General features: G+C 46.3%; 1 protein-coding gene across 1 annotated transcript in view; it reads left to right on the top strand.

Moving 5' to 3' along the window:
* The window catches only part of LOC129706077 (chromatin remodeling regulator CECR2-like), an 84,573-nt gene that overhangs the window by 46,936 nt on the left and 20,935 nt on the right, over nucleotides 1-16,702 (top strand). The window contains 6 exon segments of the mRNA XM_055650050.1: nucleotides 4,537-4,720; nucleotides 5,623-5,759; nucleotides 6,909-7,022; nucleotides 8,064-8,131; nucleotides 8,933-9,108; nucleotides 13,956-14,045. Coding sequence (XP_055506025.1) covers nucleotides 4,537-4,720; nucleotides 5,623-5,759; nucleotides 6,909-7,022; nucleotides 8,064-8,131; nucleotides 8,933-9,108; nucleotides 13,956-14,045 — 769 coding nt within the window.

Raw genomic sequence — 16,702 nt, 5'->3', positions numbered from 1 at the left:
ACCTTCTTTTGTGATAAATACAGGTTTAGTTCTTTACCCACCATTGATAAGGATGTATTTGAGTTCTATTGTACTGCGGAGACGTGTGGCCTGCCGTCTGTGATTCCAACATCAAGCTGAGCAGATTGAATAGTGGGACACCAGCAAGGTGTGACAGGGACATTCTCGGGGACAATGACATTCCACCCCCACCTTTTGAAAACCAAACTAATGCAAATTGCTGCCAATTGCCAGTGAATGGTTCTGTGCCTCTGACCTTAACCCCGTGTGAACCACAGCGCTTGCTCCATGCTGCCTTTTTTGCACCTCAACTCCCTGCTACCTTCAGGTAGAAGGTACAGGAGCCTGAAGACTGCAACGACCAGGTTCAGGAATAGCTACTTCCCCACAGCCATCAGGCTATTAAACCTGGCTCGGACAAAACTCTGAATATTAATAGCCCATTATCTGTTATTTGAACTTTATCAGTTTATTTATTCATGTGTGTATATATTTATATAATGGTGTATGGACACACTGATCTGCTTTGTAGTCAATGCCTACTATGTTCTGTTGGGCTGAAGCAAAGCAAGAATTTCATTGTCCTATCGGGGACACATGACAATAAACTCTCTTGAATCTTGAATCTCTTTCTTGAGCGCGGCCAGAACAATAAGCACTAATAACAATGAAGAATGTTAGGTGTTTTAAGAAGGAACTGCAGATGCTGGAAAAATCGAAGGTAGACAAAAATGCTGGAGAAACTCAGCGGGTGAGGCAGCATCTATGGAGCGAAGGAATTGGTGATGTTTTGGGTCTCGACCCTTCTGGAAACTCAGCGGGTGAGGCAGCATCTATGGACAAAGGACATTTATTGTCACATACACCAATTGGTGCAGTGAAGTTTGAGTTACCGTGCAGCACACAAATAAGATAAACACAACACTTTAGAATTTAACATAAAACATTAAATCATCCCCCCACAGTGGAATCAACGTTTCCCACTGTGAGGGAAGACACTAAAGTTCAGTCCTCTTCCTCTGTTCATCTGTGGCCGGGGCCTATTGAGGCCCCTGCAGTCGCCGCAACGGCGGCCCGATCGATGTTTCAGGCCCTCGAACAGAAGAACACTCAACGGCCCGCAGCCTCTGAATCGGCCGCTTCCCACCGGAGACCGCGTCTCCCGCAGTCCACAGGCCGAGCTGGGCGCAGATTCAACCCCGGTGACCCCGGCGTGGATCCCGGGCTCCGTGATGTCAAAGTCAGCGCCACCCGTGGCTGGAAGCTGCGCAGACCACAGCTCCACCGTGTCAAAGTCACTAGAAAATACATGTGTTATGACCTACTCCAGTACTTAAATCTTGTCTCTGTTGTTATAAAAACCTGTTTAGATCTAATACCCAGGAATCACAATATAATTGACAACTATACCTTCAACAAACAAGGATAAGTATTCTCCCATTATTTCCCAACCAAAGCCGGCTGTCAGCTTCAAATGGTCGTCAGTCAAAGGTCAAGTGTTTAATTGTCACATGTACTGGCAACAGAACAATGACATTCTTACTTGCAGCAGCTTAACAAGCCTGTAAACGCAATACATACAGATAATATCTAATAAGCAAAAGTAAATCAAGTTAATGACCACAATGGTAGAGCGGAGGGAAAAAAACCAAGATCCTTATTGCAACAAAAGACACGGGCCATCGATCATCGCTGCTGAGGTTCACATAGGAAGGAACAGTAGATGATGGTTTAATACTGAAGATAGACACAGATTGCCAGAGTAACTCAGTGGTAGACAAAAAATCTTCAGCATGTTTGTCTACCTTCGATTCTTCCAGCATCTGCAGTTCTTTCTTAAACAGAGTAACTCAGTGGGTCAGGCAACATATATAACAATTACAGCACAGAAACAGGCCATCTCGACCCTTCTAGTCCGTGCCGAACACATATTCTCCCCTAGTCCCATACGCCTGCGTTCAGACCATAACCCTCCATACCTTTCCCGTCCATATAACTATCCAATTTATTTTTAAATGATTAAAACAAACCTGCCTCCACCACCTTCACTGGAAGCTCATTCCACACAGCTACCACTCTCTGAGTAAAGAAGTTCCCCCTCATGTTACCCCTAAACTTCTGTCCCTTAATTCTCAAGTTGTGTCCTCTTGTTTGAATCTTCCCTACTCTCAGTGGGAAAAGCTTTTCCACGTCAACTCTGTCTATCCCTCTCATCATTTTAAAGACCTCTATCAAGTCCCCCCTTAACCTTCTGCGCTCCAAAGAATAAAGCCGTAACTTGTTCAACCTTTCTCTGTAATTTAGTTGCTGAAACATCTCTGGAGGAAAGGAATAGGTGACATTTTAGGTTCGGAACCCTTCCTCAGGCTCCAGTCTGTGAGTTAGTCCAGTATTTTATGTATATCTTGCTGAGGTTAGTGCGGTGTAGCTCAAGAGTCGGACAGTTGTTGGGGGGGGAAAAAGCTGTCCCCGAACCTGGTGGTCATAATTCTCAGAGCTCCAGTATCTTCCTGATGGTTGTTAGAGTGGAGTGAGAGCGTGGCCAGGGTGGTGTGGGTCCTTGATGATGCTGGCTGCCTGTTTGACACAGCCAGCACCTCCTGTAAATCTCTTCGGTGATCAAGTGAGTCAAGAGAGTTTTGTCTATCGGGCAAAGGAATGGGCGATGTCACCCATTTCCTTCGCTCCATAGATGCTGCCTCACCCACGGAGTTTCTCCATCAATTTTTGTCTACCTTTGACTTTTCCAGCATCTGCAGTTCCTTCTTAAACAGGTGAGTTTTATTGTCATGTGTCCCAGATAGAACAATTAAATTCTTACTTGCTGCAGCTCAACAGCATATGTAAACATAGTGTTTAAGAAGGAACTGCAGATGCTGGAAAATCGAAGGTAGACAAAAGTGCTGGAGAAACTCGGCGGGTGCAGCAGCATCTATGGAGCGAAGGAAATATGGCGACGTTTCGGGCCGAAACCCTTCCGGGTTTCGGCCCGAAAACTTTGCCTATTTCCTTCAGGGTTTCGGCCCGAAACGTTGCCTATTTCCTTCAGGGTTTCGGCCCGAAACGTCGCCTATTTCCTTCAGGGTTTCGGCCCGAAACGTTGCCTATTTCCTTCGCTCCATAGATGCTGCTGCACCCGCTGAGTTTCTCCAGCACTTTTGTACACATAGCACACTTCTTCTTATCGAGTCCACACACAAGATTAGAAGTTGTTCAGCCAGGGTTGAACACACTTCTCAGTGTCTACACAATGGTGTCTGTCTTGTGTTTCTTGTGCGTGGTGGTGGAAAGATTGGTGGAGACAAGGCCGCGACGTGAACGCTCTTTCCTTGACCCCAACTTAGTACACTGTAAATAATATGATAAACGAGAGAGAAGAGAAAAAAAAGTTCCGTTGCTGCAAGTAAGAAAATTCACAGTTCCGTTTTCAGTAGATATGAAAATTAAAAGCAAAGATAGACACAAAATGCTGGAGTAACTCAGCGGGACAGGCAGCATCTCTGGAGAGAAGGAATGGCTGATGTTTCAGGTTGAGTCCCTTATTCCCCGAAACGTCACCCATTCCCTCTCTTCAGAGATGCTGACTGGCCCGCTGAGTGACTCCAGCATTTTGTGTTGAGTATCTTCGGTTTAAACCAGCACCTGCAGTGTCTTCTTACACATTTCATCTGATAATTAAAACATCTAAGTAGTAGGGATTTTCCGTATTTTGTACGGAAATGCGATCAGAATACGGATGTATGGGTTTGCTTTGTAAAATAGGGATTTTTTAATACTCAGCCCGACTTCCTGTTTCATTTTGCTGCTTAAAAAATGCAAGGATATAAAAAGTCATACTGTAACTAAAAATGATAACAGATTAAATCTATTAGTATTTTAAATTTCAGGATCTGGATGATTATTTTTGTAAGCTTCGCTCTGCCTGTCCCGCTACAGGTTTAAACAGCGGTGTCAATTTAACACGTGGGAATTTAAACGAACAGCGCTATGGGTTCTAATTATAGCGCTACAGGTACCAGCTGGAGTGCTATTGCCTTTACACATAGCGCTATAGCCACAGCCCTAGGGGTCACAGACTGTTAGGGGAGGGAGAAGGAGAGGGAGGGAGAGGGAGGGAGAGGGAGGCTTCCAAAATAGCTTCTACATCATCATCTGGTGCTAAAAGCAGGAAGCAGCCGTTCAAACAGCAGTATACAAAGAGATGGCAATGAATGCACTGTCAAGTAAGATGCGTAGAAGACATGTCAATTGGTGGCAAAGTTATGCATTCTTGTATTCTTACATGGGTATGACCGCACATAAAAAACAACATTTATTTCAGCAAAATGGCACTGCGTAAAAATAACTGATTTCCTCAGCAAAATACTGATTTTCAGGTCCTAGAATACTGAAATGCTCTGACAAAACTTGGCAGATCTTGACTGGCCGGTGGGTGTAGACACCGTGAATGCAGCAATACACAGGATGGGAAAGGTATCCTGTATGTTTTGAAAAGTTTTAGTGATTCTAGTTATTAAAGGTGTGCTTCGTTCCCAGTCCTGACACCTGTGACATGTACCTGGAGGACATCATTAAACATCGATGGGAACTTGAAGAAGGCCGAGCAAACCCACTGAAAAATACCAAGTTCAACGAGTTGCCGGCTCGTTTACGCGTGGAGCTGCTACACAGGCTCTGTGACTACAGACTGGATGCGGACGATGTGTTTGATCTTTTAAAGGTAGGATTTTAAATCCAGGAGGTGAGGCTCGACACGTGTGTTTATCCGTTATCCTTGATCTGCAATATTAACATTCCCTTTATTTGTGAATCTTATCAAATTACGCAGCCAATCCTGGAGTCTTAACAGAAAAATCTGCTGTGAAATTTGAAAGTCAATAGACAATAGGTGCAGGAGTAGGCCATTCGGCCCTACGAGCCAGCACCGCCATTCAATGTGATCATGGCTGATCATCCACAATCAGTACCCCGTTCCTGCCTTCTCCCCATATCCCCTGACTCCGCTATCTTTAAGAGCCCTATCTAGCTCTCTCTTGAAAGTATCCAGAGAACCTGCCTCCACCGCCCTCTGAGGCAGAGAATTGCACCTCTGAGTGAAAATGTATTTTCCTCATCTATGTTATAAATGGTTTACCCCTTATTCTTAAACTTTGGCTTCTGGTTCTGGACTCCTTCAACATCAGGAACATGTTTCCTGCCTCTAGCGTGTCCAAACCCTTAATAATCTCACATGTTTCAATAAGAACCCCTTTCATTCTTCTAAACTCCAGAGTGTACAAGCCCAGCTGCTCCATTCTCTCAGCATATGACAGTCCCGCCATCCCGGGAATTAACCTTGTAAACCTATGCTGCACTCCCTCAAAAGCAAGAATGTCTTTCCTCAAATTTGGAGACCAAAACTGCACACAATACTCCAGGTGTGGTCTCACTAGGGCCCTGTACAATTGCAGGTCTGAATGACAAATAAATGATTCAATTCAGAAGGACCTCTTTGCTCCAATATTCGATTCCCCTTGTTATAAAGGCCCACATGCCATTCGCTTTCTTCACTGCCTGCTGCACCTGCATGCTTACTTTCTACGATTTAGTACGAGTTTGACTTTTTTCTCCAATGTGTTTCAGGGTCTAGATGCTGATAACCTGCGCGTTGAGCCCTTGGGAGAAGACGCCATTGGATCGACCTACTGGTACTTCTATGGCACCCGCTTATACAAGGAGGGACCGCCCTTGTCACAGGACAGGAATCGGCCAGAAGAAATGTAATTATCAGCTAATCTTGTGTGTGTGTGTCTTAATATTGTAATGGACATAGAATGGCACAACACCATTCGGCCCACAATGTCTGTGCTGACCATGTTGCCCAGATCAACTCTTACCTGCCTGCACATATTCCTCCATTCCCTGCATTGCCATGTGTCCATCCAGAAACCTCTTCACTGCCACTATCGTGTCTGTCTCCACAACCTTTGTTGCAAAAAATATGTATTTAAACATTTGCCCCCACATTTGGTGTTTAAACTGTGCCGATCTCACCCTAAAGCTCTGCCCTCTAGTCTAGTCTTTGACGTTTCCGTGCCAAGAGAAAGGTTCTGACCTTTCAGTTTGGTCTTGAGGGCAGATATTTTTATGATGCACGATAAAGTTCATCAAATTATAGAAAATAAACTAATACAGCATAAGAACAGGCTCTTCAACTCACAACGCACGTGTCAAACATGATGCCAAGGTCAACTCTTATCTGCCTGCATGTGATCCATGCCCTGCATATTCATGCACATGTCTAATAGTCTCTTAAACACCACTGACTTACCTGCCTCCATATATCATCCCGGGCAGAGTGTTCCAGGCACCCACCACCCTCTGTCTCTGCCTCTGTCTCTGTCTCTGCCTCTGCCTCTGTCTCTGTCTCTGCCTCTGCCTCTGCCTCTGCCTCTGCCTCTGCCTCTGCCTCTGCCTCTGCCTCTGCCTCTGCCTCTGCCTCTGCCTCTGCCTCTGCCTCTGCCTCTGCCTCTGCCTCTGTCTCTCTGCCTCTGTCTCTGTCGCTGTCTCTCTGTCCCTCTGCCTCTGTCCTTCTCTCTCTGCCTCTGTCTCTCTCTGCCTCTCTCTGCCTCTCTCTGCCTCTCTGCTCTGTCTCTGTCTCTGTCTCTGTCTCTGTCTCTGCCTCTGCCTCTGCCTCTGCCTCTGCCTCTGCCTCTGCCTCTGCCTCTGCCTCTGCCTCTGCCTCTGCCTCTCTGAGTTAAATTGAAAGTTAAAAGAACGAGAAGCTAATGTCAACGGGGAGGAATTGTGCAGGGAGATTGTGGAATAACTGTGTAAGGAAAGCAGTAATTAAGTTGACAAGAACTCTATTGGAATGATGACACTGTTTGGGATGTTTGTTGTGGTGACTGTCAATGTTTCAAATGCAGGGAAAATGGCAAACTAAACAGTTCTGATTATAGACTTGTACATCTGAAGCCCAAAAAGAGAGGCCGGCCATCAAAGCGGAAAAAATTAGAAGATATTTATTTAGCGACCATGAGGTGAGTGATTTTATTTTAAACGGGCAATCCATTAGGATGATGAATGTTGTCCTCATTCACATATCCTGACAGCAAGCTCTCAGTAGCAGTGATGTGAATGTGGACAAAATGGAAGACCAATGGGGTGAAGTAAAACACTAAGAGCTGGCGGAACTAGAGCTGCTGCCTCACGGCGCCCCGGGTCCCATCCTGACCTCGGGCACAGTCTGCGTGGAGTTTGCACGTTCTCCCTGTGACCGTGTCCGGGTCCCACATCTCAAAGACGTGCGGGTTTGTAGATTGATTGACCCTCTGTAAATTGCCCCGAGTGCGGTAGGGAGTGGATGAGGAAGTGGGATAAGGTATAACTAGTGGAGACCAGGTGATCGAAGGTCGGCCTGGACTCAGTAGGCCGAAGGGCCTGTTTCCATGCCGTAACTCTGAACAAAATATAATTGTTATATGTGTTTAAAATGTTGGGCCAGAAATGGAATGGATTGAACTTTCTTACGGCAGAATGCTTTTTGATGGAGTTTACAATATTGGAGCAAGATATACTCTCTAGAATTTAGAAGATTGAGAGGGGATGCTTATAGAAACTTGCGTTTTCTTAAGGGGTTGGACAGGCTTTTTGCAGGAAGATTGTTCCCGATGTTAGGGAAGTCCAGGACAAGGGGTCACAGCTTAAGGATAAAGGGAAATCCTTTAAAACCGAGATGAAAAGAACTTTTTTCAAACAGAGAGTGGTGAATCTCTGGAACTCTCTGCCACAGAGGGTAGTTGAGGCCACTTCATTGGCTATATTTAAGAGGGAGTTAGATGTGGCCCTTGTGGCTAAAGGGATCAGGGGGTATGGAGAGAAGGCAGGTACAGGATCCTGAGTTGGATGATCAGCCATGATCATATTGAATGGCGGTGCAGGCTCGAAGGGCCGAATGGCCTACTCCTGCACCTAATTTCTATGTTTCTACTGGCCTCTATAACTTGTTGAAGGAGAGAGTTGCTTGCTTTCCAGCCCAGTGCTTTTCTATTGACTGGATTTTTTTTTTTTTTTTTTTGCAGCGAAACCATGCTTGTAACTAGGGAGATGCCGCCTGTAGAAGACTCGCGACAAGAAACCAAAAGTTCCGGTAGGAAAATGTATTATCTTTGTGTAATTAATGTTGTGTGGTGTCGTTGGGCCTGTATAATTACAGTCACGGAAAAATAGTCCCGGCATTTAACATCCACTGTAATAATCTGAATATGAAGAGCAAAGGGGAAGATGCAGAGTGCTGAATATAGTTCACTGGAATTTAGAAGGATGAGGGGGTTCTTATAGAAACATATCAAATTCTTAAGGGATTGGACAGGCTAGATGCAGGAAAAATGTTCCTGATGTTGGGGGAGTCCAGAACCAGGGGCCACAGTTTAAGAATAAGGGGTCGGCCATTTAGGACTGAGATGAGGAAAAACGTTTTCACCCAGAGAGTTGTGAATCTGTGGAATTCTCTGCCGCAGAAGGCAGTGGAGGCCGATTCACTGGATGTTTTCAAGAGAGTTAGATTTAGCTCTTCGGGCTAACGGAATCAAGGGATAGGGGAAGAAAGCAGCAACGGGGTACTGATTGGGGATGATCAGCCATGATCATATTGAATGGTGGTGCTGGCTCAAAGGGCTGAATGGCCTACTCCTGCACCTATTTTTCTATTTCTATTTCTATGTTCTCAGCATGTCCAGAGACAAAGTCCAATGTTCACAAAGGGGTGGAGGTGAATGGGACAGTGTTCCGGCTTGTGGAAGGGCTGTTCGGAAGCCTGATAACAGAGGGGAAGAAGCTGTTCCTGGGTCGGGGGGTGTGCGCTTTCAAGCTTCTCGCCTCGTATTTGAGAACTGATTGTGGCGTCAAGTTAAGATGTCTTCATGCTTGTCTCTCTCTCTCTCTCTCCCAGACCCGACGAGACCTCCTGGTAGCTCTGGCAACTGGGAGCTGGTGTGTCAGACTGAGGAGGAGTGGAGGAGACTAACGGCTGACCTCCAGAGTAACTCTTCTGTGAAGGAACGGCAGCTGCAAGCAACACTCACGGAAGATTTCCTCCCTGAAATCTGCAACATGATTGCTCACAAGGTGAGTTCATGTAATACTGCTGCATACTTGAAACCTTCAGTGTGTGGGAGAGAACTGCAGATGCTGGTTTAAATCCAAGGTAGACACAAAATGCTGGAGTTACTCAGCGGGACAGGCAACATCTCTGGAGAGAAGGAATGGGTGACGTTTTGGGTCGAGACCTGAATCTGAAGAAGGGGCTCGACCCGAAACGTCACCCATTCCTTCTGCCTGTCCCGCTGAGTTACTCCAGCATTTTGTGTCTGCTATCAGACCTTTGCACAAAATGTTGTAAATGTTACCTCTGCCTTTGTACTGTGGACAGCTTGCCTGTATTCATGTACTGCTTTGACAGTAAACAAAAGCTTTTCACTGTATCTCTGTCCACGTGACAATAATGCTAAACTCAACAACTGCCCCTGAAATTACATCCACGCAAGCAATCATATCATCTCAACTTGTTCATTAATGTTATTACTTTTAATTAAAAAATTGGAATTTTAAACGTTGTATTCCAGTGGGGATATTAAAATAACTAATTCACAGCACAATATATATTCTGATGGATAGTTTTACTGACTCAAAAGCGTTTAGGTTTGTGTGTATTATTGTCACGTGTACCATGTTATAGTGGATAGCTTTGGTTTGCAGGATATCCAGACAGGTCAGACACACCACACATAGATCCATTCAAGTTAAACTCAAGTACAATAAATCGGGGGGGTGGGAGAGGGGGGGTAAAGGGAAAATGCAGAGTGCAGAAGAAGTCTGAAGAAGGGTCTCAACCCGAAACGTCACCTATTCCTTTGCTCCATAGATGCTGCCTCACCCGCTGAGTTTCTCCAGCATTTTCTGTCTAGCTACAGAGTGCAGAATATATTTCTCAGCTTTGTCGCGCACCAGTTGTGATCTCGTTTGACAATCTTTGCGATTATAAATGTCTAAATACAGTTATGGAAAGTTGTGTAACCCTTTAAACACTTATCCCTAGAAAGTTTCTTTTTTTGTGGCGCCTTCATTGCCTGCTTCCTGTGGTGAAACGTTGGTGCTTCAATAGACTATTAGAAGTGACCCCTTTACTCTCTGGTGATTAGCTATATCCTGCTCAGTGACTGTAGGTCAACAGTCAAGATTACACATAAGGTATTTAAACAAATGTAATATAAAGCAAACCTCCAGAAGAAACCAATTACAGCTCATTGCATGAGATGGCTGGCAACAGAACAGTTAAAGGAGATATATTAACTCTGATCGCAGCTTGGGTCTCAGCCCGACATAATAGGTCTCGTGCGATGGGCTTCACTATATTCTGTCTGGGTCACTTGGTTACGTGGCTCTAAGTGCCTCTGGTTTGTGGTTCCCATTCAGCATAGATTGCTGTCCAAGCCTTGGCCGTTCAGGTTTGCAAGCTCTTTGTAAACTCTCAGCCAAACTCCGTCTCAGCTGGTCGATGGTTTCAGCAGAGAGTGAGGGAACTGGGGAAACCGATAGACTGAACAAGTTCACTATTCATGTCAGTCGGTCGGCACGGAAACAAGACTTTCGGCCCAACCCGGCCATGCCGACCAAGACGCCCCATCTACGCGAGTCCCATTTTCCTGCCGTTGGCCCAGGCCCCTCCTCAACCTTTCCCCTCGATGTAATTGTCCAGGTGCCTTGTTTAATTTACAGAACTCTGCCTGAGTGAGTTTTATTGAGACCCTGGACAACAGCTGTTGACAGAGGCCACAGACTCTGAGCAGCACAGTTTTAACCCACTCAATGTCCATAAAGTTTCCATCTGAACTCACTGGATCTTAATCCCGGCTCCTGACGCCCTCTGCCTGTTTAGATGAGTTTATTGTCACGTGTACCCAGGTGGGGTGAGACACTTTTTGTTGTGTGTTGTCCAGTCAGCGGAAAGGCTATACGTGATTACAACCAAGCCCTTCACATTGTACAGGATCAAGGGTATAATGTTTAGTACAATGAGATAAAATCCAATGAGGTAGATGGGAGGTCAGAACCACATTTTAGCTGGTGATTGGATGGTTCAGTTGCCTGATAACAGCTGGGAAGAATCTGTCCCTGAATCTGGAGGTGTGCGTGTTCACACTTCTGTACCTCTTGCCCTGTGGAGAGGGAAGAAGAGGGAGTGACTGATCCCTGATTACACTACTGGCCTTGCCGAGGCAGCGTGAAGTGTAGATGGAGTCGGTGGAATGGAGGTTGGTTTGCCTGATGGCCTGGGCTTAGTCCACAACTCTGCACTATCTTGCGGGTCTTGGCTGGAGCTGTTCCTGAACCATGCTGTGAACCAAGCATCCCGATTAATATACTTTCCATGGCGTATCTGTAGAAGTTGGTGAACGTTCCTGGGACATGTCGAACATTCTAAGCCTTCTAAGGAAGCATGGCGTTGGTGTGCTTTCTCGCCCATTGCTTCGGTGTGGATGTGGCCAGTCCAGGACAAGTTGGTGATGATATTTACTCCTAAGAACTCAAAACTTTCCGCCATCTCACCTTGGTGCCATCGCTGTGCACCGTGTGTGCGTGCGTGTGCGTGCTGCGTCACTTCCTGAATGTCCCCGCATTGGAAGGTTGAGATTGGTTCTGTTACCCAAGTCACCATCGTGTTTGCCTCCATTTTACTGCTGTACTCTGACATCTCTTCCAGCTTTCTCCCACCCACTGCAATCAGTCTGAAGAAGGGTCCTACCTGAAACATCACCTGTCCATTCCCTCCACGGATGCTGCCTGACCCACTGAGTTCCTCCAGCACTTTGTGCTTGGCTCTAGATTCCAGCATTTGCTGTCTCTTGTGTCTCTATCCTAGTTGTATTGACTACTTCTGAACCATCTATAGACAATAGATGCAGGAGTAGGCCATTCGGCCCTTCGAGCCAGCACCGCCATTCAATGTGATCATGGCTGATCATCCCCAATCAGTACCCCGTTCCTGCCTTCTCCCCATATCTCCTGACTCCGCTATCTTTAAGAGCCCTATCTAGCTCTCTCTTGAAAGCATCCAGAGAACCTGCCTCCACCGCCCTCTGAGGCAGAGAATTCCACAGACTCACCACTCTCTGAGAGAAAAAGTGTTTCCTCGTCTCCGTTCTAAATGGCTTACTCCTTATTCTTAAACTGTGGCCCCTGATTCTGGATTCCCCCAACATCGGGAACATGTTTCCTGCCTCTAGCGTGCCCAAGCCCTTAACAATCTCCTACCAACCCCCTGCAGTCATTAACCAGCTACAATTCCTTATGGATCACATGTTGTAGTAGAATTATGGCCCTTCGGCCCATCGAGTCTATTCCGCCATCAGGCCATTAAACACGACAACAAATAAGCTCTGAACTACAACAGATTTATTATTATTGCACTATAATTTTGTGAGTATGTGTGTATGTTTATATACACACACTGAACTTGTTTTCTCATTTATGTACTATGTTTACATATTGTGTTGTGCTGCAGCAAGCAAGAATTTCATTGTTCTATCTGGGACATTTGACAGTAAAACTCTCTTCACTCTCTGCCACCCAATCCCATTTTCCTGCCTTCTCCCCATAACCCTTAACACCCGTTCTAATCAAGAACTTGTCTATCTCTGCCTTAAAAACATCCACTGACTTGGCCTCCACTGTGGCAAAGAGTTCCACAGATTAACTGCCCTCTGACTAAAGAAGTTCCTCCTCGCCTCCTTTCTAAAAGAGTGCCCTTTAATTCTGAGGCTGTGACCTGTGGTCCTAGACTCTCCCACCAGTGGAAACATCCTCTACACATCCACTCTATCTATGCCTTTCATTATTGTGTACGTTTCAATGAGGTCCCCCCTCAACCTTCTAAACTCCAGTGAGTACAGGCCCAGTGCTGTCAAACGCTCAGATGAGCGATTTGGAAAAATATGTCTCAATTCATGTTTTTTTCTTTTTGTTTCAAAATAGAAAATGTAAGTGTTAATTCATGCTGTGAATTTGCTTGTGCTCCTGTGCTCAAGGTGATGTTTTATTTCTGGGAGCTAGTTATGCATTCACTGCCCCTCTGGATGCTGGTGTGTGTGATGTGACGGTGTGCTTTATTGACAATGACGGTTGAGGACATTGCAGGCGAAGCCTCTCCTGGAGCCGCCCGCATCAGGGGACACGGACGGACCAGCGATGAGTAGCAGGCCAAGGTTCACCTCCCTCACCCAGGGGAGACAAGATCAATTCCAAGCCCCCGCCCGCTCTGCAGTCGGGACCATCTTCCCTCCATCGTGGAGGCTGAAAGTTATTTTTGACCCTGGCAGCTCCGACACTCGATGGGTCATTTTTTTTACCGCATCTGGAAATGCAATCCTTATTATCTGTATTAAACTTATTATTCATCATCGGTGAATAGAAGCCTATACGTAGCAGAATTGCTAATCTAACCAGCGACGGCACTGGTCCTGTGTTCACCTCATGCCAAATCCGTAGCCCAGTAAAAGGCTTAATTTATGACCACCTTGCTGCTCATTATTGCTTAAATAGATTAAGTTATTGTCCGGTGGCACCCATGCCTTTCAAATCTGCTTTGAGCTTTTCCACGATGATTTATTTCTCTTTGAGGCTAGCTATTCCCTCTCACTGAGGGTTTGGGGGCAGGTGGGTGGGGGGTGGAGACGGGGCAATGTTGGGAAGATGGCTTCATCTGAGAGCCGCGCGGCGGGGTGAGCGGAAATCAAAAGTTGTGATTAGTTTACAGTGACGGACAAGTATTGGAGTAGGGCTCTGTGATTAATCTCTGCGGTCTGTGTCGTGCAGGAGGCTACAGCACTGAGCCCGAGCGAGCAAGCGTGGTCATTAACAGGCTGCCTGTAATAGCTATGTGCCAGACCTCTGACCTGCCCTGCTTTCATTTCCAGGAGAAACAGCTGCAGAAGAAGCTGTCTGAAATAGCTCCCAGGAGAATATCTGACCGCCTGACCCTCAAACGCATGCAGCAGGAAGAGGAGGTAAAACAGATCGAGTTTCAAAATATCAGTTTGGAGCTAAACTTGGACATGCTGTTAACCCTCATAAACCTGTCTGCGTTTGAAATTTCTCTCCGCTAGTTGGTTTCAGCCACTGATGGATTGCCTTTGCTGAATAGAGCACCCTACTCATCTACCAGAACCTGGGTTTATTACCACCAGTCCTCTCTCACAAGGCTGTTTCAATCCCTGCCTTAAAGAAAAATCTCATTGCAAAGACCACATGCCCCAAACAATCTGACATGGACAAAACACACAACCTTTTGGGAAATAAGTTCAGTGTGTCAAGAGGCACAGTGCCCTCCATAATGTTTGGGACAAAGACCCATCATTTGTTTATTTGCCACAATTTGAGATTTGTAATAGGAAAATATCACATGTGGTTAAAGTGCACATTGTCAGATTTTAATAAAGGCCATTTTTACACATTTTGGTTTCACCATGTAGAAACTACAGCTGTGTTTATACATAGCCCCCCCATTTCAGGGCACCATAATGTTTGGGACACAGCAATGTCATGTAAATGAAAGTAATCATGTTTAGTATTTTATTGCATATCCTTTGCATGGAATGACTGCTTGAAGTCTGCGATTCATGGACATCAACAGTTGCTGGGTGTCTTCTCTGGTGATGCTCTGCCAGGCCTGTATTGCAGCCATCTTTAGCTTATGCTTGTTTTGGGGGCTAGTCCCCTTCAGTTTTTTCTTCAGCATATAGAAGGCATGCTCAATTGGGTTCAGACCGGGTGATTGACTTGGCCACTCAAGAATTGACCATTTTTTAGCTTTGAAAAACTCCTTTGTTACTTTAGCAGTGGGTTTGGGATCATTGTCTTGCTGTGGAATGAAACGCAGGCCAATGAGTTTTGAGGCATTTGTTTGAACTTGAGCAGATAGGATGTGTCTACACACTTCAGAATTCATTATGCTACTACCATCAGCAGTTGTATCATCAATGAAGATAAGTGAGCCAGTATCTTCAGCAGCCATACATGCCCAGGCCATAACGCCCCCACCACCGTGTTTCACAGATGAGGTGGTATGCTTTGGATCTTGGGCAGTTCCTTCTCTCCTCCATACTTTGCTCTTGCCATCACTCTGATATAAATTAATCTGCATCTCATCTGTCCACAAGCCCTTTTTTCCAAAGACTGAGGTTGCTCATTTAAGTACTTCTTGGCAAACTAACCTGGGCATCCTATTTTTGCAGCTAACCAGTGGTTTGCATCTTGCAGTGTAGCCTCTGTATTTCTGTTCTCTTTCTTCTTAATGATGTTCCAAACAATTAATTTTGGTAAGCCTATGGTTCGGCTGATGTCTCTAAACTGTTTTATTCTTGTTTCTCAGTCTCATAATGGATTCTTGCAGCAGAGGTGATTAGTTTATTTTGGCATCGTGTACAGCACAGACGTTGTGGGCTGAAGGGCCTGTTGCTGTGCTACATTTTTCTACGTGTAGGAAAGAACTGCAGATGCTGATTTAACCGCTGAGTTCCTCCACCATTTTGTGTCCACCTACATTTTTCTATGTTCTATCTGTCTGAAAATATTCTGAATCACATTGACCGACCTAAGAATCAAAATTTTGACCACCTGAAGAAGGGTTCCGACCCGAAAGGACACCTATTCCTTTTCTCCGGAGATGCTGCCTGACCCGCTGAGTTACTCCAGCACTTTGTGTCCATCTTCAATTAAATATGTTCATTTCCTTTATTGTTAATGAAGAATTGTGCAGATCCAACAATGTACCTCCTAGTTGGGCTGCAATATGTGGGACCTTCGTTCAGTTTGGTTTTGCCCCCTTCCTGCCTCCTGTAGCTGGAGTGCCGCTGGGATTGGGAATTCAATAAAAGAAATCTCTGGGATAATAATGCATTACCCACATGGTACAGGTGCACAACCTTTTATCCGGAGTTCCAGAAACCGAAAAGCTCCGAAAACCGGCCATTTTTTCCAGATGTCGTCTGCGCACCAAAGCTCGCGTTTGGCGCCAAACTTGACCCCAACCGACCCACGGTCAACCCAGGTCTGTACTACTGTAGCGGCTGCCTCCTCCCTGGCGACCGGGAGACGCTTAAACAATGTAAATCATTGCTTAAATGTTAGCTTGTTTGGATGCTTTTTTATGTGAAGGGGTAAAGTTAAGGCAGAGAGTTTAATTCACTGCAGAGTGGGGCCCCTACCTGGTCAGGAGGAGAGGCGGGGAGCGGTCAATGCCTTGCCGGGTCGCCGTGCAGTAAGCTCCGCAGCGCTGTGGCCGCCGACCCCCAACATTCGCGGGCCGCGCTGGATTTGGAGCCGCGCAGCCAGGGGTAGAGTTGCCGGGGTCGGAGCTCCAACCGGCGCCGCCTGCGGCCGGACGGAGCCCCCAGCTCCGCGGCTCCAAATCCAGCGACGCTCCGCGAATGTTGGGAGTCATTGCCACAGCGATCCGGAGCTTGCCGCACGGCGACCCGGTAAGGCATTGTTGCTCCCCGCTGGTATCCCTTGCTGCGACGCCGCCGACCTGGAGTATTCCCGGAGCTGGGACGTTTTGCCGTCTCCCGCGCTGGATTTGGAGCACCTCGCAGCCAGGGGTAGAGTTGCCGGGGTCGGAGGTACAACCGGCGCCGCCCGCGGCCGGACGGAGCCCCCAGCTCCG

Source organism: Leucoraja erinacea, chromosome 19 (assembly GCF_028641065.1).
Source record: "Leucoraja erinacea ecotype New England chromosome 19, Leri_hhj_1, whole genome shotgun sequence".
Classification (NCBI taxonomy): Eukaryota; Metazoa; Chordata; class Chondrichthyes; order Rajiformes; family Rajidae; genus Leucoraja; species Leucoraja erinaceus.
This window is presented reverse-complemented; position numbering and strand designations above follow the sequence as displayed.